A 22,996-nucleotide genomic window follows, 5' to 3' on the forward strand; every position below is an offset into this window, starting at 1 on the left:
ACAGGATATAGTTTTCCTTTCGTACTGAGTGGCAGATCACAATGTCTTCCTTCTGAAGTGGCGTAGGCAACCGTTCGGGGACCAGTATATGTCAGCTTGATACGACTTATAATAAAAGAATTGTGTATGGGCGGTGTTACTCTACGTAGGCCTACCTAACGAAGTTGTTAACGTCATCCAACTCCCTTTTTTCAGCCATGCACTGCCGAAATATTAAAAAATCACCTCATTTCAGTTACTCAAATACTGCGCCATACTTAAGAGCAATTCCTCTGCGCGGCGCGTACTCTGCCAGTAGCAAGACAACGTTTGTTTATTTTGAACTGTTTTTCAACATTTTTTGCTGCTGATATGACTGTACGAGCAACCGCGTACTCAGCTATTTCCCTCAAATGTGAAGGAAAAGCCATGGGTACAAGTATGAGTAAACATATCCTTTGAGCTAAACCTTTGAGCATTATTTCAAGATATGTGATTAATTCTTCACATTAATTCTTCAGTCGGGGCCACAAGTTTATTAATGGCTTTTACTATTGAAATATTGCGTGATGATTGAAGTTGATTGAAATGGAATGCTTGATTGCAATTTTAAAAACGGATAGTCACGTGATCAAGATGACACTTTCCCGCCGCGGATGGAGGGGCGCTCGTTTGCCGCTGTCCATTTTCAACGTGAAGGAGGCTCTCGTGACATACGGTAAATTCTCATCTCATGATAACCAAACGTGACAAGCAAGGCGAAACGTAAGTGTTTCTAGACCATTTTGTTTGTACTCTTTGAGAAATAACGAGCAAATGTACGCACTGATCATTAGTGTATTTCACTACGTAAGACATTGTTATGTTTTTAAGAGTTCAATTGTTGACGAAAAGTAGAAAAGAGAGGTTTCTCAAACAGGTCGCTTTCCATGGGTCACGATTTATACTGGTCACTGTTTTATTGACCGGCGAACTAAACCAAATAGTTTCCCCTCGATAAAAAACAACATTTTGGATAGGGTTTACGGCTAGAAGACACTTCTGGTCTTGTTTATTGATCTGTAGTAGGCCGGGTGACCTGTTTTTTGACATGCAGAATCTGACCTGCCATACTTGCCGGATAAAATTACAACAGGCGTTCAATATTTTTAGTCACAGGGTTGAAAGAATAGGAGGGCACCGCTGTTGTCGGCTGACAAAAAATGTTTACAAGTTGCCCAACAATTTTTGAATGTTGTTGACGTAATTCAGGAGGGTTGAAAACTGTGCTACGGGAAAATTTAAGCATATAAACATAATGTCGACCAGCTGAATTTTTTAAAGACGCGATGTTTGATAATCCACCTAGAGCAAAATTTAATTTACGTTAATCCCCCGGGGTTAATCCTTCCCTCCACCCGAACAAGACTACAAATTTAGACTATCTACCAAACATTTAACGTCATTTTGACAGTTTATTAGCTTGCAAGGTCGCTCTGAAAATCAAACGTTTAAAGAACCGCGTCGGTATCAATCCACGCGAACCTCGCGGGTGACCCCACACGCGTCCTCGCGGTCACGGTGGCAACCTTTTGGAGGCTACATTCCAAGTACCCACTTGTGGAATGTACCAGTTGGTAGGGAATTCCGACAACAGTGTATGAGACCTATAAACCAAAGACGATTTGTGTCGTAAATTACATAACAGCAATAAGAAATGACCAGAAAAGCATTCACACCTTTCTAACATTTGGCATATCAGCCTTTAATCCGCACGCATTAAATAGCCAGTTTTACCATTACACAATGGATATAGTTAGGATATACCAAAACATATAAACCACATAATCAACACACTTTAATAAACAATATTTACCATGATTATTCCATGGATATGATTAGGATATACCAAAATATATGTAAACTACGATATGTATTGATTATGCTCTCCCATGGACAGTGTGTACAAGTTAAAAGTTGCAAGCAAATAAAGGGGTTACCCTCTACTGAAGCGCGCAACATTTCTTCCTGTGCATACTGCCCCTTCTAGTTATATAAGTAATGCAAGTTTATATAAAAACTCAGCTATAAAATTTGTATGAGTAAAACTATCTTTAAGACCTTGATTATCGACACACAAAGAGTAATACTTAAATAGATAATAATCATATGATCAATGATATAATGATCACATGATTTGATTAGATAGTAGGGGCAGAGTCATAAAACAAAGAAATTACATCCATGGTACTAAAAAAAAATTGCCAGGCGCTTAGCTGCTCAATCAGCGCCTGCCATGCTATGCAGGCTCAGAAGCTAAAAAAACCTGCAACAAACCCGCTGCCCTCTTACTTGTCGACTGGAGCCAAGACTCTTGTGTCTAGGTGCCAGTGGCAAGAACTGCAAAGGGCCAATGAGGACAGGAATGAGTTAAATTCTCACTTATACCAGACCTTCCTGGCCGATTCAGAAATATTGTGTCGTTTTGCTACTGGGTTTCATTAACCTGCCCCCACAAGATCTAATAAGCTATTTATTATTACAAATTATAACTGATCATTATTAAGCTGCAAGTGTGAGTAAAGCGTTAGCAGCCTTTAATGTACAATGAATGCACACAATGTCTATCAAGCAGAACCAAACTTTATACTTATTCGACAATATTTAATACTACTTCAGCATCTTCTATGCACTGTTCTTCTTCCTAATACAAATTAACCATGCATAACTAAGCCACTAGGAACAACATTTGACAACTTCATTCTTAAAAAGACAATTCATAAGACTTAACCTGCCCTCTAATACTGAAACAATTACTACGCCATACTATTATGATCCTTACACCACAATGGGATTTAAGGTCTCCCGTGACAGCTTTTCAATGCAAAAATTGCAACATTCTGAGGTCTTTTCTATTAACACAGTGTCGACCATAAAAATAATCCACACCCTTTGTTTGCAATGTTTTTTTTTTACAATAAAAATGACACACGTCTTGTGTTGACTAACACTCAATTAAGGCATTCATCTCCAAATTTTTAATATGGGGGTAGGTGGGAATCCTGTGCACATCTGCCTCACCTTGTGGGAAAAAATTACAGATAAATCAATGTTCCTTAGTGAATGCACCATTTGCAAAAACAACAATGCTAGAGTTAACTTTGTGAAGACAGCTGAGGTAGTGTTTCAAGCAATGGCCTCAAATTAAGGTCCCTGTTGGAGTAGTCACATGATACTGTAGAAATGAACCTCGTCAGAAGTACTTTTGTGTTGATGTCAGTATTATTTTGATTTTCAACATAAAATTAATAAACTATAACTTACACTGAACACAAGGGCCCCACTAACCCCCTTTCCTATTTCCTTTTTTTCTGGTTTAATACAGTGTATCCCTGAAGTAATTGCCCCACCCACATTACATGTATCTGCCATTCTGTCCCTGGAATTTACAACCAGAAGCCTCTCGAAACTCTAAAGGAATTTTAAAGTGTGCACTAGTAGCAAACTAGATACAATATCACAACTTGTTTAAGAAAGTAAGACCAGCAGTAGTACTATGTTACATTGTTCCTTGAAGCCAAAAAAGTAATAAAATTGACAAAAATTAACTTCTCTGTAAATCAATGTTTTTCAAATCACTAAATGCTCATGTACAGGTGTATTTGTATATTATCACCTACAGTCACGTAATCACGACTTCAAAACATAAAATAGTTATAATTTGAGTACTTATTGTCCTTGGGACAAACAGTGCTCAAATTTTGCTTGCCCAAGGCCATTGTATCCTTATCTAATTTTACGATTTAGTTAAGACTTGTCTATACCTTTCCCCATTGGACAAGCGAGCATGAAAATCTACTTGCCCAACAAAAAATTGTTTTTCCCCAGATGACTGGACAGGACTTTCCCAAACCTTGCATGTTAACTGTATTAACCTGTACAATAATACTGAAAGGTGTCTTTTACAGACTCATGTTTCATGAAAAGAAAAAAACCTGCCAGTGGGCTCATGCATCTACTGCTAACAGGGAATTCCATCATGATTTTAGTTAACTTTTAATGGATCTACTGCTAACAAGTGGAATTCTATCATGTTTTAGTAGCATACAGAGGTATAGTGAACTTTTGTAGGGCCTGTCATTTTCTGTAGGGCTATAGCAACTTTGAAAAATGTCAAAACCCAGAAAACCCCCCCTTTCCTCAATACACAAATGCTTCAGGTCACTTTCCATCAACCCTTGGGCCTTCTGACTGTAACAATGGCTACAGCCATTGCAGTGCCACTTTTTTCATTTATCCTTTGTCAGTGTCTTGATAAAGTTATTTAAATACAAAAAATAAATAAAAATAGATGACTTTGACTTTTCCAAACCAAAAATTTCCACTTCCCTTGAAATAGCTCCCCTGCCCTCCCAACTGGCACCCCAAAGGACTCACTCCTCCCTGATTACAACATAACCTGAGTACTGTTTTAACGTTCCACTGTGAGTAACAAATTTAATAGCCTGCGTAACTGACAGATTATTTATTTGAGAGCAAAGCTATGATTATGGCAAATATGCATGTAAAAGTGCAAGACAATGTTAACTTGAGAAGTTCTAGAGCATTATGCATGCAGCTAATTAGATTTTTCATTATAGATACTTCACTGTACATGTAACTTGCCAGTTACATAGTCTACGTGTACTAGTACACTATACATACATGTACTACAAGTGTTATTTGATGGTTGTGTTACTTTATCCCTGTCAGTTAACGATAGTAAATCCACAAGAAGAGCAAACAGACGAGCAGCATGACACTCATGATTCGTAAGAACCATTTCAGGATGGGATCCTCTTCAGTAAACTGCACAATTGTGAGCTTGACTTTTTCGTTTGTTGCATCACTGATTGCAATTGCTTCTTCTTTCAAGGCCTTCTCTGGACCATTCTTTTCAACAATACCATGATCTCCTCCAACATCAAAAGAAGTTTCCACACGGGTTGTTGGGCTTATGTCACCTAATAAATAACAATAATAACAACAAAAGTCAATACACTGTACACACGATACTGAGCTGTAATTAGGGCCATAAACCTGTAACACCTGTTATAGCTGAGCTCACTTGATGTGATGGGTGATCAATGTGGAAAGCTCAAGGTGTTATCATAAATTTCATGTGAGATGAGTCAGGTGAATCTTTATTTGCTATTCCTGCTCTAAAAATTAATGACAGCCCTGCCATATACAACTAAATATTAACTAGGGGGGATGTGTGCAGAGTTCTTACTTTAATGTACATGTACTGCAGTATGGGAGTGATGAGTACTGGTCAGCAAAGAATACCATTATTTTGTTGTTGAGACAAAGACAAATATTAATAACATTTTGAGGACTCTAAATCACTCAGCCATGCTGAAAATTAATGACAGCCCTGCCATATACAATTGACTATTAACTAGGGGGGATGTGTGCAGAGTTCTTACTTTAATGTACATGTACTGCAGTATGGGAGTGATGAGTACTGGTCAGCAAAGAATACCATTATTTTGTTGTTGAAACAAAGACAGAATAACATTTTGAGCACTCTAAATCACTCAGCCATGCTGCCTGCTGTCATTAATAAAGAACAAAAACAAACAAACAAACAAGAGAGGGATCTCACCATTTTTCTCAATGAGTTCCACAGCTTCATTGCTAGAGATAGTTCCATTTTCAACCTTCTGGTGGTCATGATGTTCACCAATGGCACCAAAAGCAATGGGCGCTTCATTGATGGTACTCCATGTCAGTCCTCCAAGTTCACTTCGTGGGATTTTCTTTGTGAAGAAACTGACCACAACCATCACAGTACCACTGACTCCGAAGATGATAATGGCTGACGAAAAGAAAAGAGATATATGGCAAGGATTATCAACTACTATTAATGACTTGGAATGGTCGTGGCGCAAACTTTAAACTAAGGCACAAAATATGTGACAGTTCACAGCTGAAAGACAGCGCCCGAACAACATAGTGCTGGGGTGACTTACAGTTGTTACAATGTATAATGATATTGAAACAGAACAAAGTTTGACAACTGCAGACAATTAGGACTGCACATCTAAGATGCAAGGTTAAGAAATTGTGGAAGGCCCATCATAATATCTTATATTCCAGGCAATAACAGTCATGTTCGTGATCAAGAAAAATATGTTGTTTTTAAATTTTTGAGCCTTTGCCCATGGCAATGAAGATGAATTAATTTCTATAGGTCTGCGGTAGTATTTAAGATAGTAGCAATTCTCACCATAATACATGAAGTGCATCTTTGCAAATCCTGGGCGATCATCTTCTTTGCCGCATTCAGGGCTCGAGTAGACATTTCCAACAATAAACTTGGCCATTCCCAGGATAAAACCAATGATGAGCCCTGATAATGCACCGGCAGCAGTAAGACCAGTCCACAGGATACCCAGTCCAAACACCATGGTGATAGGAGGAGCCAGGTAGGATTGAATGGTCTGAATATAAACAAACAGTTCCTTTCCAGCAGATCCTTTGATGACAGGCAGCCAGCACAAACTGACGCCAACAAGAACAGCAACAACCACTCGGCCAACGATGACCTGTTCTCTTTCTGAAGCCTACGGGATGAACAAAAGAGAAACATTTTTAAAAAACAGTTGAAGTTTGATCTTCTCGCGAAAATATAATGTATCCCTTCGAGGTCCTTCCAGGATCACATGCATTTCCATAACTTCATCCAACACTAACTTTATTTCATTATTCTGAGTCATGTGATCAGTATACTGCTGCTATGCTGAGGAATCAATTTTGGAACTCTTTGTTTCTTCCGACAAAATGAGATTAAATAATAATTATTATTGTAAAAGTGTTTTGAATTTTTCAGAAGGAATTAGTTATGTTCAGAAATGCACACTAATGAGACTCACATTACCTCACACTAACACAAGCCACTCTGTCAAACATTTAGTGATATGGAAATTACAAATAATATTGTGCCAATATGAATTATTGGCTTGGCTCAGCTGTGGCCGATTTAGTAGTAGTATGAACTACCCAAGGTCCAAGTTGTGTGCATTTCTGGACATAAGAGAGAGAAATGAATCATGGCTAGAAAGACATGCAGACATGCAACCTAATTTTTTCCAACTGCAATGATTCCAACAGAGCTTCAAACTCCAACAAACAATGCATCTGCGTTTAACATACCCGAGGCCTTGCACGCAACCAAATGTCAACAGTGAAGATGGTAGCACTGCTGTTGAAAGCTGATGAAAGTGAAGACATCAATGCTGCCATCATAACAGCCATCATAAGCCCCACCAGACCAACCGGAAGGACATTTAGAACCAGTCTAAAAAAAAAAGGAAAAAAAAATCTTCAGATGACATAATTTCTCTCTTGTCAGACAATAATTACCACTTAAGACATAACAGTGCATACTTTATACATGTTATGTCACTGGCTTACCACTAAACCGTTAAATATTGGTATTTTCCATCCTTTATTTAACACCATCATAATAAACATTTCTTTGCTGTATAATGTGAGTTTCAGGATGTTTGCATAATTTACTTCATATAGTATTAAGAAGGAATCCACCAGGAAATTGAGCAATTTTTATTCTCAGTGGACAAAAACTTTGTACCAAAATAATTTAAAGAATATTGCATTCTTTATTATATTTTTGAAGGGCTAAAGATGTAATAAGTCATCTGTATTAACACCAAAGAAAATTTCTCATGGGAGTCCGAGAAAATGAATGCCAAATTTCACAATTATTGTTGTGACAACACCGGTAAATTTCTGAAAATTTCATGTAAAAGATGTAATTTTGTGAAATTTGACTTTCATTTGCTCATATTGCAGATGACTAATTACATCATAAGCCCTTCAAAAATATAAATTTGAATGCAATAATTATGCTTTAAATTATTCTAGTACAAGGTTGTTGTCCACTGAAAATTAAAATTACTCAATTTCCTGGTGGATTCCATCTTAACACTCTTTCAGGAGGCTTAAAACTGCACTGCACTTTATACGGTATTACAGGCAGATGAAATAGCTGACCTCCAGAAATGTCTGCATAATTTCATGAGTTCACTATACTTAATTTTTGCAGTCTATCGGAAAGCCTGTAACTGCATAAAACAGATGGCAAAGACACTAGGAGGGAGACAAGCTAAGGCAGGTACGGTAATCAATCTAATTAACTTACTTGGGATAAGCATTGTTAGTACATCCCCATTTGTTATCACAGTGGAAAACACAGGATTCAGGGTCTGGGCAAGCAATTGAATCAGCATACAACACACGAGCAATCATACCAGGCATAACCATGATGAAAATTGGAAGGATTTTCAAGAAACCAGCCAAAATTGAGCCAGCCTTGGCATGGACGTTGTTCTTGGCACCAAGAGCTCGTTGAACAATCACCTAGGAAAAAATTAAAAAAAAAAATCATAAATTTAAATTTGATTATAACTATGTCTAGAAATGTAGATGTATTAATTAATTGCAGGTGACAAGAGGAGACTGCATTTCTAATCTACAGGTTGCTAGGGATAAACCGCACGTATGCAGCCACCTTCGTTTGGACTTCCCCTAAGAATGAATGGAATGTATTGAACACAATCAGATCACTTGCATTTAGAACTAATTTCTAATACTTGTAATTTTAATCACGCATGAAATATTTTTCAAGACTGAAAGAGAACTTTCGTATCTCCGCGTGGCCATGTAATATCCTCTATTTTCATAGGATTTTGATTTCTACTAACAATTAACCCAATAAATGCAAAGGAGGCCATTGCAGTTAAAGATGCAACATAATAACTTATGCAGTTGGTTATTAAATGGATTAATGATATACCGAAGAAAGATGAAGATGAAATGATTAATACATAATTATGAATTTCAAGGCAACGTATGAGATGGTACACAACAGAAAAGCTGCCAAAGTGCTGTGTCTCACTGAAAAGCATGTACTTATCTGCTTCACCAGTTAATGCATTTCTGAAACGCACCATGAAGGAAAAGTAAAATTCAAGTAAGCTTTTATTCCTTATTGTAAGTTTTACATGAAGATCACGGGTGCTTACTGTTTGACAGAAAATTTTGGAAATTCCGGATGGAAGGTAAATGGTAAGCTCACTTTTCGGAAATTCCAGAAACATTTGAGGAGTATGATTTGAGGTAGTCCATTCATTCCAGTTTGTACGAACCAAACTAAATGTGGCTTAGATGTACCATTTACCAACTTCTTGTACTACACAAATTCACCCCTTTTTTTGGATTCAAACTGTAATGGATGTGGCAATTCTATGGTAGACTGGTAAATTGTGTACCATTATGCTTTTGACACCCCAACTGGATTTTCCTGTCAAATGGTAAGCACCCTATGCCAGTACACACTAAGAACTCTTATTCTACCTGGTCAGTACACCAATACCAAACTCCCATGATGGGCAGCGTTGTCCACAGGCCAAGCCAGGGGTAGCCAGGATCATCCAGGGGTCGAAACATGTTACCCCAATATGGAGTTACTTTGAAACAGGCCTCAAGATCTGATCCTTTAGTTGGTGAGGGAGTGGTCATGTTACTGGTAAGATTGACCATAGTTGTTGCAATAGTTGCAACTGTAGTTGAGATGTTGCCAGCTGCTGCTGCTGATGGAGCCATTGTGGCATGAACTGATGTCCCAACAGCGGTCGCATACTTTCCCCAAAGGCCATCATATCCTCCAACTTTGACAAAGCCTTAACACATGTAAAAAAAAAAGACAAAACAAAACAAAAAAAAAACGTGAAATTATTAATGCTTCATAATAATTATTTGAGACTGCTGTTTAACCCATCTGTACCTGGAAATTTTGCTCAAAACTCTTACAAGATGACTGATACTGGTATGGGCTGCGTAATGTTTTGTTCCTGATACCAAATTACTGTCAGAAAATGATTCATGGGATATGGGGGTGCTTTACCATTAATGCATTCATGCCAGAACAACCCACTACAAAGTATATCCTAATAAGCTGGACAGGCAAAATAGTGTAGAAAAATTGCCTTCTCTCACATTACAACCCACAATTTCTGACGAAGCTTCCCAAATGAAATTGTGCGAGCCATGTGAGTTTCCAACCAGAATTTCTGGCTTTACAGTGTTAAATTTTAAGTACCCATGGCTTGTCATGGCCAGTAATAGGCAGTTGAAGAACCATACCTATTAATTTTGTATAATAGTACTTACTCATGATTGCCAGCACAATAGCCCCAATAAGCATGATGGTACACTGCAGCACATCTGTGTAGATCACAGCAGTCAGGCCACCTGAGATAATAACCAAGAGTGCACAGTATGCTAAGTACAGCTGTACTCAAATCAGTGTGCAAAGAAAGTAGAGTCCGATAGCCCGGGGCTAGTGGATTTTGCTATCGGGCTAGTGAATTCTGTTTTAACCTGCCCGACGGGCAAGTGATGTTTTTTGAGGAATTCGAATAGCAGAAGAACTATGAAATCAATTCTGCCAGTCAAAAAGGTTTTGGGGCTAGTTGAAATGACATCTGTTCTAGTAAATGCTAGATTCAGCTTGCCCGAATGGCACGCTGTAAAAATGATTTTCTTTGCACCCTGCAAATACCGTAAAATTCCGAAAATAAGCCCCAGGGCTTATATTTTTCAAAGGCCCTTTTTGAGGGGCTTATTTTTGGAGGTGCTTATATTCGGAGGGGCGTATCTAGGGAGGGAAATTTGGGCTTCAAAATCGAATGGGCTCGCCTTATATTTGGAATTAAATTTACCGTTTTTGTTTTGTTTTACTTTGTATTTGAGGGCAATTTTCCAAGTACAAGCCCCCGAGTGTCACGAGTTTGGGGGGCTTATATTTGAAGGGGCTTATTTTCGGAATTTTATGGTAAGTCTTCAGGGCCCAGTTGTTCGAAAGCTGATTAGTGCTATCCCAGGGTTAAATTTTATCCTGGGTTTCTTTTTCTTTTGTTCAAAGCATTTTCCTGGATAATTTTCTCTATTCTTTTTAGAGCATCCACTAATCAAATTAGAGGCAAAAAGAATAAAACTTACTTGCATTTTAAGTTATCATATCTGGATTCAAATTTCACACTAGCCCTGCTTTGAACAACCCAGCCCAGCTTTGCATAAATGCACCCCCACCCACTTGGCATTACATGAAGCAACTCCTAGATCTGAAACTTGTACATTATGAAATTTATCCCCAATTCAAGTAACTGTAAATGCCCCTACACCTTAAGACAGAATGTCTTAACTTAAAGTGCAGCATGGTACTCATGAGGGCTGTCACTAAGAGCCTGGGGTTGGGGACTTTCCTTGGCTACTATGAGCATGAGACCCCGGCTACTTTCATAGAAAACAAAAGGAAAATAGAGTGGGATCCATGAATTGTTTTCAGGAATGACGTTGTCCCGCCATCTTGGATGTTAATACTACCAGAAAGTTGGGACGAGTCAAAAAGTGTTTTTAAGGGAGAGGTAGATGGGTTTAAAATAGGGGATTGGGAGGGGAGGGGAGGAAAAATTACTCCTCTCTCCTCCCCCCTTCCACCGCCCCTCCCCCTTAGTCTTTTTTCGTTGCTTTTCAAGATGGTGGCCACAATCAATGTACCTCCGAGTTTTCGTTAAAAAAAGCCTGCTCTGCAGACTAGAACCAAGAGTACTTCCTTGCTGTTGAATTACCACCGCGTCCAGTTTGTGTTTACTTGAAATAGAAACAGTGTCACATTGAGGCTGTTCCTAAAAATCATTTTCATAAGCACAAAACATTACTATTAAAAGTAACAAATAGCAGAATAAGTTTTAATACCCAGGACTGTGTAGATAGCAGTTATTGCCAAAGTGGCAGCAGCAGAGATGTAAATATTCCAACCAACAGCTTCATACAGAAACAAACTTCCAGCGTAGATATCAACCTAACGAGACATTATTTTGATACGTTACACACTGTACACTCACTACGAGGACTTCTGAGGGTTAATGTGATGGTGCAATTTATTGTACTCAATAATGATCTTACCATAAATCCTCTATTACGCCCCCTGGGGGCTTATTTATTTCAAACAATTTTGATTTTTTTTTTTTAAATAGAGACGGGCTTATTTGATTTAGCAAAGACGATGGTATCAGTTCTCCATAAAAACTATAATAAAAAACCTTTTTGGACACATAATTCCCTAACTTTTTCAAATTTTTATTGAAGGGCCTTTCACTAACTTTGTTCTGAAACATTGTTATTTCTTGTAAATTTAATCAGACTACAAATACATGTAATTATTTAAAAAGTTAACAAACGTAATGAAAACTCACAGAGAACTTGGTAAACACATAGGAGATCAAAGCCACAGCAGTCAAATATGTTCGGATCCATGGATTCTGGAATCTCTTTTGCAGAAATTCAGGCATTGTAAACACCTAAAAAGTTTTAAGCATGAGGCATTATGTCAGATCCTACGTGTATAATACATGTACATTTAATTAAATTAAATTAATTAGTCAAGCACTTTTATTTGTCACAACATTATTCAATGCTTTTCTGTAGCAAAAAAAAAAAAAAAAAAAGAAAAAAGAATGTTAGCTTGAGTGTTCCCAAACCACACCAGTGCCTCATGAAATTTACTCACTGCCTGAATGATACCCTCCCCTATTCCAATGTATCATAATATTAGTGAATTAATGTAACTGTCAACCTGAAAGTTTTCTTATAATTTTAGATCCAGTAGAGTAGTAAGCGTTACTGGTGTCACCCAAAGAGAAATCCTTTTTGTGGTTGGTGTGTAAAATGTTTGTGGAATAGTCTGTGCAATGAACACGCAATAAATAATGAATACTGTCAGTGACTAACCCTGGATCGTATGTAGATTGGGACGAAAATCCAGCCAAGAAGAAGCAGAATCCAGCATGCCTACAAAAAATTTGCATGAATTAATACACGCATGCAATGACAATGAATAATAATAATAATGATAATGAACATAATAATAATCTTATCAAGGGCCGATATATTATTAACATGGGATGAAATTGAATTACTTGAAAAAAAGCTAACCTTTGACTTAGTAACTCAATCCCCACTATTCAGTCCTATTATTAACTTAAATATTGGAACATTCATTGAAATTTGACATTCAAATTTTTTAGTGTTTCATTGACCCATCAATACTCGTCACTATGTTTATAATGCAAAGGGGCTGTTTGCATGGAGCAAGGAAGGTGTAGCACCGGGAAGATCCTTGAAGGTGGATTGTACCTGCAGCCCCATGTGTTTTCTGTATTTGGTTTACATGCAAAGGGTTGTACTTGTCTCTACTGCTAGCAGTGTTCTATCTAGGGTATTTAAGGAGTGAAAGCCTCCCTCCTAAAATGCCCAGCTTCAGTATATAAGTTACTATTATTGGAATAATCATACAGAAGCGACGAAGTCAGTGCACACACACTGTAACATTTCTCAAAAATAATTCTCTCAAAATGCACCAGATTGCATCTCAGCGCCCTCCCCCCCCCCCCCCCCAGGAAGCTTGTGGCCTTTGCCCACTTGGGATTTCTCCCCCAAATGATAAATCCTAGATAGAACCCTGGCTAGGATCTTGCTATTACTAGGATGGTCCTCACTGAGAGGTAGCACAAGAAAGATCCGAGCACCATGTACACTGCCTTCGCTCAGAAGATCCAGTACTGGGGTCAAACCAGACAAAAATGGTGGCGGTTCGTTCAGTGGACAATCTCAGCAATAAAGGCCAACCATTTTGTTTGGTGTTACCATGACCTGATAATTGTGATAATTCTGCTGAAAGGTGATTGTTAATGCCAGCAAAGAGAGCAGAAGGGCCCAAAGTGCATTTGGCTTTTGTTGCCCTGCATTTTTAATTCCTACTCGAACCTTCTCTACTTGGGTACCACACTGACTAAAATTTCTGCAACTAAACTCAACAGAAAGTTCAGGGGGTTCCACCTTCTATGATCTTCCTAGTACTAGCTAGGATCTTCCCTCCCTGCATGTAAACAGCCCTAAACAGAAGGTGCCTGTACCTGCCATTCATAGGACACAACTCCAATGCCTGTTGCTGCACCTGATCCAGCCAGACCAACAAAATGCTCACTACCAATGTTACTGGCAAACAAACTGGGCCCAACCTAACAATTCAATTAACATTAATATGAATTAGTGATGGTCATAGATCCCGAAGAAATAAAGTAACTTCCAACCCTAACCTTCCTAGTGGAAACAATAATTCAACCAAGAAAGAAAATTCAAAGTTATTACAAAAGGACTGAATGTAAAATGTACTTACCGCCCACCACATCATCGACCTCCCGGCCAAAAAGTAGGTTTCCGCAGTTTCCTGCCTGCCTCTCTGTTTCCTGAATTTGGACTAAAACAAGCAGTAGCATTATTTAATCCTTAAGTTATAATATAGAGCACACTTTAAATCAGACACTCAGAATTACAGTGTCCCATATTTTTCTTCCCCATTTTCTGCAAAAACAAACTTTATGTAAAAAAAAATATAGCGCCAGACATTTCTATTACGTGGACACTACGTCCACTGACTGTTAGCATTATAATCATTATTATATAACAAAACAGGTGTTACTAGGGTCTAAGAGCATTGGCAATAACAGCAAGTATGATATGCTCTTCTAATGTTAATTTTCTACTTCAACCTCAATAATAATATATTGTTACACATCTTTATGGCACTGATCATTCATAGGGAGTTTTCACATGACGTACAACTAACCTCCTATTCTTACTTTCATGGTGCCTATGTATTTTATTTGTTGTTGATGCTGTTGTAATTGTTATTTCTGAGATTTGACTCTGCTATCTTATGTTAAAATAATATTATCTCATGATTTCTGAATGAACCTCTATGTTGTTTTGTGTGCATACAACAATTTTAGCCCAAGTAAGAACTATTCTGAATTGTTTTGTATTTTGTATTTTTATTAAGCTTGGAGAACTACATATAAGCCAAAAAAAACCCACAATGTATATTGTATACAGTCAGAGAATTATCTGAGTTGGAGGTATCATTTTGAAGGACACTTTGCATTGTATGAGGAAGTTACGGTATTAAAATTTAATTTCTTCCTTATAATAATCCCTATGATCCGATGGATTATTATAAGAAAGAAATTTATGTTTACATTGAAGTAAATGATTCAAAATGTTGCAGCAAAAACATGTTTGGTTTCAGCATGTTTCAGCATCCAAATAAGGCAATGTAACAGCCAAAAATGTTAAGAGTTCCGGCCCCTACTTCCCTGTGGGAGGACCTAACACAAACCACCCTCATGGCATCTCAAGTCTATATCTAACTCTCATTATCATCAAAATTCATTTTAACTAATATCATTACTGCTTAAAATAGTCAGTGAGGTAATAAGAAAATACAAAAATAGATCATCATTTTGGCGACTTCTACCAACTTCATGTACAGTGCTTAGCATAGTTCAGGAAGTATAAGAGGAAACAAGAGTTTCAAATTTTTTTATAAAAATTATGCAGGTTATATCAGCTCACCCCTGTCACAAGGGTTTCACTGCTTTAGGTCACACTCTGAATTTGAAGAGGTCTTTAGAAATATATTGGAATTTCAGCCTTTGGCAAGCAACATTCATGTTATGCATGCCTTATTAACTCCCCCACTTGCTCATGCTAATAAGCTCCCTGTTATAACCCAGACAGGACAGATCAGAGATAAGTGAACAATACAATCATGACCCACTGCACATAGGACGCTGAATAGAGGCATTTTTGCTGAAATGCTGAAATTACATTTTGAGTTTGTTTGAATTACATTGTTTTCAGTCCACTGAAGATTTTGTTTGATCAGATAAACGTTTACTCCTAAACTGCATCTTGGCTAAAACCAATAACACTCTTGATAAAAAAAAGTTGAACCACCCTGCCCGGAAGGAAAATTAATTACACCAGGTCTCGCCATGTTTCCACAAGCTTGCACATGTGAGTGATGAATTTGCAGATTCACAGAATGCACTGTTTTTCTTCAGCTAAATGAAAATAATGTCCCCTGCAAGCACTGTCTCTAGGATGACCAAAGGAAACTCTGCTTGCGGGGTAAATAGAAAGATTTTTGTGGCAAAAATGTCTCATTGGCTGAATGACTTTCTCCTTCTTATACTCTACAAAAGTTCCAAAAATTACCCAAAATTATATTGTAACTCCAATGACTGCCTGTGTATCTATATCATTTTTTTTTATTTCAAACCATCATTAAATTTTAGTTACAAGTCCATGAGCATAGAAAGTCTCTTGCTGGAAAAAAGATTCTCCTTGTCTGACACAGAGTGAAGAGTTTTGATATATAACTTCTTAACTTAACTTTTCATAACAAAACTCATAGCTGTAGCAGTACTCAAGCAAAAATTGTAGGGATCCCCACAGATCATAAACAAGACAAAAACACATCCAAAATCCTTATCTCATGTTGTCACCGGAAGCTGCTCTTAAGGCAGTACTAGAGCATGAACAGCCTTGAATCTTGATGCCCCTGCAAAGCTGAGCAAAGCTACTCATTGAAGTTTTTTGAATTCTATATACAATTTATTATGTGCATTCCTTCCAGAAAAGTGGTAAACCTTGAAAAGTTCTGCACCATCTAGCTACTCATTGGAACAAACTGTGGCCATTATCTTCAAGGTTATTTTAATGTGAATATTTTCTCATTAGTTAAGTACCACTAGAGCAGACTAACAATGCCCATTTAAGATCGAATTAAATATTACTCTCAGGGTTGGCTTGGGGCCAGTAACTGCTGCTCACAGAGCTTATGATAAAACTTTCTATTTTTTGTAGAGGAATAAAACTTATTTATCAATTAAATTGATAAATAAGATTTTATTCCTCTACAAAAAATCTGTTTTGGTGGCCTGTAGATGTAGCTTTGGTATCATTCACTTTCCATTTCGCATGCAGTTTGTTCTGGGTAAAGATCTGACTGCTGCATATAAAATAGTCTATGGATGCACTTCAACTTTTTCTTGATCAACAAATTTTGCAGCTCGTAATCAACAAAATAATGTTGAACAGTGTGCCTTTCCATGTTGAAATACGCTTAATGTGATTCAACTTGTTGAACATTGTTGAACAAAGTTAAGAGATGGACCCTATTCCATCCCACAAGTTGCAACTTGTTAAACGAAAGCTGAAGCATTTTTTATTTACAAACATTGAACCACGATTACAAGCAAGCTTGAAGTAAATAAACACAAAAAACACTTGGTTACTGTAGTTCCCCCATTCTTCAATCATTTTTGGACCATTTCAAGGCAGACACCTTATTTCAGAGAAACCCAGTGGCCCGTGTGGGTCCGTCGTAGAGATAGCTGACTGTATGAGCCAAGGAGTAGATTTTGATAGTTATGATGAGGGTTTACACAATAGGCTATTACAGATAAGAAGTCGAATATTACTAGAATTCATGTTGTCTTATCAAGCAGTATTATCCTTGCATACAAGGTAACAATGATTTCCTTTGTTTTTCGTCAAAGAATTACGGTACTTCCGTAATTCAATATGTGTAGTCACTTACAACGATGCAGGCAAAACAGCGAGCCGAAGTGTTATCGTGAAATCAAACTATTATTAGAGCTAAAGTGCATTCGCGTTTAAAATCCAGAATTGATCTCTAAATGAGCAATTAGTTTTTAAGCGAGTTAAGTAAGTAATATCCGAATTGTGAAATAAATAATCAAAACTGGTCTCGGGGGAAAAATATGTCCACATCAATGTTTCTGACTATGTATATTTCCTGAAAAATACATGTTTACAAATGCATGCAATATTCGATTGCGGTATTCTTCGATCTAAACTTTGTTGCCGGGCGATCGACGCCAAACAAAATGAATGTTTAGCCATCGACGACAAATATTGCGAATCTTTAAAGCGAACCTTTTCAAAGTTCAACGATTAGCATAATCCACGCTGGCAATGTTGTGTGTTTGTAAATTTGACGGTTGTAGCAGCCCGTTCTACGCATAGACAAAATTAACATAAGCCTTAGTTTGCTCAGTCATGTCTCGACGCTTCTACATCATATTTACAACACTTGTTTTACACTTACCCACAAACCGACGATCATGCAGCCAAGAAAATAAATGGCTATTATCACCCAGTCGACCACTGCTAAGGACTTCGAGGATTGATCTAAACTCATCTTTACTCTTCAGCGACGCAGGAGTAAACTGATCACGTTGCGACGTATTATACAAATCACGATCAAATATCGACAAAATTAAAGGTTTTCGCTTGAAAAATGCCCTTAAGAAGTAGTTTAAGACTTCTTTTAGCAGCAGAACAGATTGAGATTAGGACAGACTTCTGATAATCCGGGAGAAACAGCAGCGCTCTTCCTAACCGCTTAAATTTCACTATGGAGTGTGCTTTGGGGCTTGACGGGGGAGTGACGAGGGTGTTTGTTGACAGGTTTTTGGTGACGCTGTGACGTAAGAGCCGCTGATTGGCCCGTTGAACGTCTCCAGCTGATTATTGATGCGACCAGAGCAAATTTATTGACTTTTCAGTAGAAATTATTGTAATATATCTACCATCTACTTAGTTTTGAGATATAAATTCTAGTTTTTGCAAGTGATGTCGTGTTTCAATCGTATTTCAGAAGATTTTGTTCTATTATTTTGTCCTAGTTTATTGCGACACAAACTCCCGGAAAGTTACGTAATCAATGTCAACTTATGGTGATATAGATTCGTAAGTTAAAAACTTGTGAAGTATTTAGCACAGTATTTTATATATTTAGCTGCAGCTTTCTCTCAACTGCTGATCAAAAAACAAAACCGGGCAAGAGGCCTAGCCTTGGGTGGCGGTAAATGAAATCGAGAAGGGGGGATAAGTATATGCGTGGAATTTCTTTTAAACTCCTTAATTAGGGGATTTAGAAAGTCACGCGTTCGTGAATAAAACTGGACTTTATTCCCCAAGAATTGAATTTCCGTGTGTGGATTCATAGGATAAGTGATATGGAAGCATGCCTTTCGAACAATTGTTGTATATTCTTCACCATCAAGGCTTGGCGACCCTTTACCTCCAGACTCAAACTTATTCGACCGCGACAAAAGCAACTGAAAATATTTTTAGTTTTGAATTAATTACACCCAATATGTCGAAACCGTTTCGAAACTTCAGTACGAGACGGGTAGCTAGTAATACTGTAACTCCAAGTGCCCTGGATTAAAAAAGGGCATTATGGCTACGGGAAAAATGCAAAAAAAACAAACAGGAAAATGGGAAACTGGGAATGAACAAACTGAAATAACCTTTCAACTGTATCGCATTATATATTTTTTGTCTTTTACACAGAGAAGATAATATTGGTCTTGCGAGAAGTTTCTCTCTGTATAATTATTTAATTGGCTTACTGAGTCTCTTCGTCCAAAGGTCGCAGTTCAGCTCAATACACGTAGGCAAGCTTATTTTGTTTTGTTTGATATGGGATACGTTGTAAGGGTCTTTTAACTTCTGAAAGGAAATGTAACATTTCAGCGCGGATCACGCGAAGTCTCAAAAATGGACCACTGAAGAGAAAACGCAAGGTCGCTCGAGCTCAAATATGAGCGTACCGTTCAAAAGTATATTTTAACTTCGGTTGCCGGTTCAAGAATTTGTATTGGAAAAATCTACATGGTTAATTAACCGAACATATAAAAGAGCTTTAAATAAAGAAAATAACTTAGATCGCTTGAGGTCGCCTTGAGGTGACCTCAAGTAGGTTTTTCGTTCTACTTTTATGGCCAAAAACTGATCTACCAGTAAATCACACAGGAAGAAAGAAAAAATAAAACTACAATACTATAAGCATTTTTTGTTCAATATTATTTCTTTTTTGCTCAAAAAATCTTAAATTTCGACTCTTGCATAGACTAGCAAAGTGGGCTATCTGTTGAAAATCTGGAAAACCGGGAGTTTTATTGCAATTAAGCTGTTTGCACCCTAAAAAGTTCTTCCGCCGTTTCCGATAGTTGTGTATTTACAAAATAAGTGGAAAGGAACTAATAAAGCTATGCGATATCAAACTTCAATTCCTTGCTCGATTGAACATAGGAAAGGCAAATTTTCCCTTAATATTTGGTGATCAAAAAATTGATAAAACAAGGCAGTTATCACTTTTGGGAATTGTCGTGACCCGGTGGTACCGGCCGATTTGTTCAGTTCAGCCGGCGATGTGGCGATGTTGTCGGAAGCCGGGATGAATATTAATTTGTTTACATAATTGCCGTGTCGGTACGTTACCAAGCAAACAGGCTCGTTAAAGTGTGATACAACAGTGTGTTTTTAAATCTAGCTGAGCTGAATAGCTTAAAATCATCCTTTCAAACACCACCGATCACAGTGTGAATCTCTTGAGCGAAGCAGTAGATCTGGTTTAATACTTAAATCTAATTACTAGCTGTGCAGAAGTATCGGAACCGGTTCCTCGAGGCACTGAAAGACACAGTCGTTGCCTACGATGAAAATAAATAAAGTTATGCAACATTTAGATATACTGAAAAACAAACTGCATAGGAATAAGCCGGGAGAATTAGCTACTAGGAAAGTTTTCGCTTTGCGGTGCTGTGACATTTTATGGGCTGGGTCTAATGCAGGTTAAGGTGTTTGAGGCGAGTTGGATAAAATATTTAAAAAACGAAGGAGAACGCTGTCAAGTGCTAAAAGAACCAAATCAAAGAAGTTCAAGTTTATTTGCCATTGAACGACTTATTTGAACGGTTTTTAGCGAATCAGGACATGGACGGCGAACTTTTTGGTTTTTTAAAATAAGGCCTCAAGCGATTAATCGCTTTAAGGTAAAAACTTGAATTGTGGCGACCAGCAGGTGATACTGATTGTCACCCGTCAGTTGATGAGTTGATATTGAACTTTATTGGCCTACAAGTAAGAGATCCCGTAAGCTTAACCTTCTTTTCCGTTCCCAATTCAATGTACTCGAATAGAATTTCTTTTCAATAATTTTTTGTAAGCTGGAAATGACAGTTCTTTTAGTAGAAATATTTATTTTAAGCGAAAGGTTATTGCGTCATTGTTCACACTGACCACCGACATCATGGCCGATGGGCAAAAGAGCTCGTGGCTTCGTCACGAATTTGTTCTCGGCTTCAGTCACTTATTAATAACAAAATCACTGCATAGTAACGCAGGTTGTACTGAAGAAATAAAAGCGTGATCAGCAAGTCACAAAGCTTCCATATAAATGCTTCATGAATAGTGGTATAGTTGCCCTTGCGTCACCAGACTGCTTGCAGGGCGCTTTTTCTCTTCAGCTCGCGGGCCACGTCGCTCGCGTGCTTGGGTTTCGCGTGCAGCAACTTTGCAAAGAATAATAAGAGACTGCTCGCAGCTTGGTCACTTTCTATTTTGGCTGTTATTCTCTCCATCATATTCCGTCTGTTCAACATTCAATGTTTTGCGTATGTATAGTCTAGTCTGACTGAATATTTTGAGTCATCGTGACATTAAAGTTAGTTATTCCTTGAATACACCCTGGATTGGCTATGACGACACCGGCACGCAGGCTATATTTTTTTACGGTCACAAGACACTAGTGTTTTCAATACCCACTTCATCCTAGATCCCCTGGTTCTCAAAACGTCGTCATCAAGGCTAAAGCCAGTGTGAAGCAATATGGATAATTACTTGTTAAAAACAGAAACTGTTTATGTTGGTGATTTAAAAGCATTTACACCTGATCGGTACGTTACGTAATCATTGTACTATCATTCGACAGAAAAAGAAAGAACCACAGTTTAAACCACGAAAGTGTTGCTTTATCCGGAAAAAAAGTTCGGCTATACGTAAGCATCGTAGCATCCTACATGTCCTGTAACAGTTGTTTAGTCTTTGAATATTGAAAGGGTATTGTGTCGGCAGAATCACTAACAGTTGATGTTTAAATTTGGTCACTAAATTAACTTATTTCTTTGATTAGACACTCCATTTCCTTTTATGACGTCAGCTGGTAAATTTTTAATAGTCATGCATGCCAAGTAATCACGAGGTATATATAATTTAGTAAACTAGAAATACGTGTATCGCAGAACCTCGCTTGGAGGCTCAGTTATGACGCAACATATAAGTTTATAGCCTGTGATCAGAAGGTCATTCTTGCGCTTCCTTCGAAAGAAAAAAACGTCTCATCTCAGGTTAACAAGTTTACACCCAATGTAACAAAACAAAACAAAACAAAACAGGTTGTTTAAAGCTTGGTAGCATTTTCAAGTGCGAACGATGATATTACTTTTATGTGACTTACTCTCGATCCGCCATCTTGGACGTTGAAACTCGTGACAGAGAGTTGGGCATGTTAAAAGGGAAGCCTGATCAAAAGGTTTGGTGAAAGAATATTAAAGACAGTACAACTAAAGGTTTTTAAAACTTTTTTTATATTCTTATCCTTTTTATATTTTTATCATTGCAACCAATATACAGTAAACAACAGTAAACTCTTCTCGTCAAGGTTATGATACGCCTTCCTCTGAAATATAATGAAAAAGAGTAGGATCAGTGCCTTTCGAGGGCTACTCATCCAAACTGTCTCACTTGATCACATTTACAGAATCTCCTCTCCCCTATCCCCTTAGGAAGGCCTGATACTCAGGCTAATGTAAAAAAAAAAAAACAATCATGAGTGATATTGTTGTGAGTAACTATTTTCCTTAACCCTTTAAACCCTAAAATCGAAATTTGAATTTTCCTTTGTTACCCCTATTCATTTCCTACAGAAGTAGTGGGGAGAAGTCGATAAAGTAATATCGAGCAAAATCATCTTGTGTGATCATGTCTGTAATTCTCATGACCACTGTTTTACAAAACATTGATATTACAAGGAGAAATTTGATGCTGATCACTCTTAGGGCTTAAAGGGTTAACCTCTTCAATGCCAAGATTGAGGACATAGGGCAGGGTCTGAAAATCAAATCTTACTTAAAACTAAACTAAACTCAGGTAATTTGTGCATTGCATATTCAGGCTACTCCATCACTACCAT

At 37.7% G+C, this 22,996-nt stretch overlaps 1 protein-coding gene and 1 long non-coding RNA gene across 2 annotated transcripts; one reads left to right on the plus strand and one right to left on the minus strand.

Annotated features, from left to right (window-relative positions):
* The first annotated feature begins 632 nt into the window (after positions 1 to 632).
* Positions 633 to 9,219, plus strand: LOC140923700 (uncharacterized). The gene is made up of 3 exons (XR_012164175.1): positions 633 to 744; positions 8,069 to 8,137; positions 8,868 to 9,219. It is a non-coding gene; the product is annotated as an uncharacterized lncRNA (long non-coding RNA).
* LOC140923699 (sodium/mannose cotransporter SLC5A10-like) lies at positions 1,691 to 18,350 on the minus strand. Its single transcript, XM_073373777.1, has 13 exons — positions 18,062 to 18,350; positions 14,264 to 14,344; positions 14,001 to 14,105; positions 12,817 to 12,876; positions 12,282 to 12,386; positions 11,782 to 11,887; positions 10,195 to 10,275; positions 9,379 to 9,704; positions 8,165 to 8,382; positions 7,156 to 7,300; positions 6,230 to 6,566; positions 5,606 to 5,818; positions 1,691 to 4,961 (listed from the first exon to the last, which is right to left on the minus strand). Exons 1-13 carry the CDS (start codon positions 18,152 to 18,154, stop codon positions 4,711 to 4,713), a joined length of 2,121 nt encoding a protein of 706 aa, XP_073229878.1. The 5' UTR covers positions 18,155 to 18,350; the 3' UTR covers positions 1,691 to 4,710.
* Positions 18,351 to 22,996: the final 4,646 nt, after the last annotated feature.

This window comes from Porites lutea, chromosome 13 (genome assembly GCF_958299795.1).
Source record: "Porites lutea chromosome 13, jaPorLute2.1, whole genome shotgun sequence".
NCBI classification, from domain to species: domain Eukaryota; kingdom Metazoa; phylum Cnidaria; class Anthozoa; order Scleractinia; family Poritidae; genus Porites; species Porites lutea.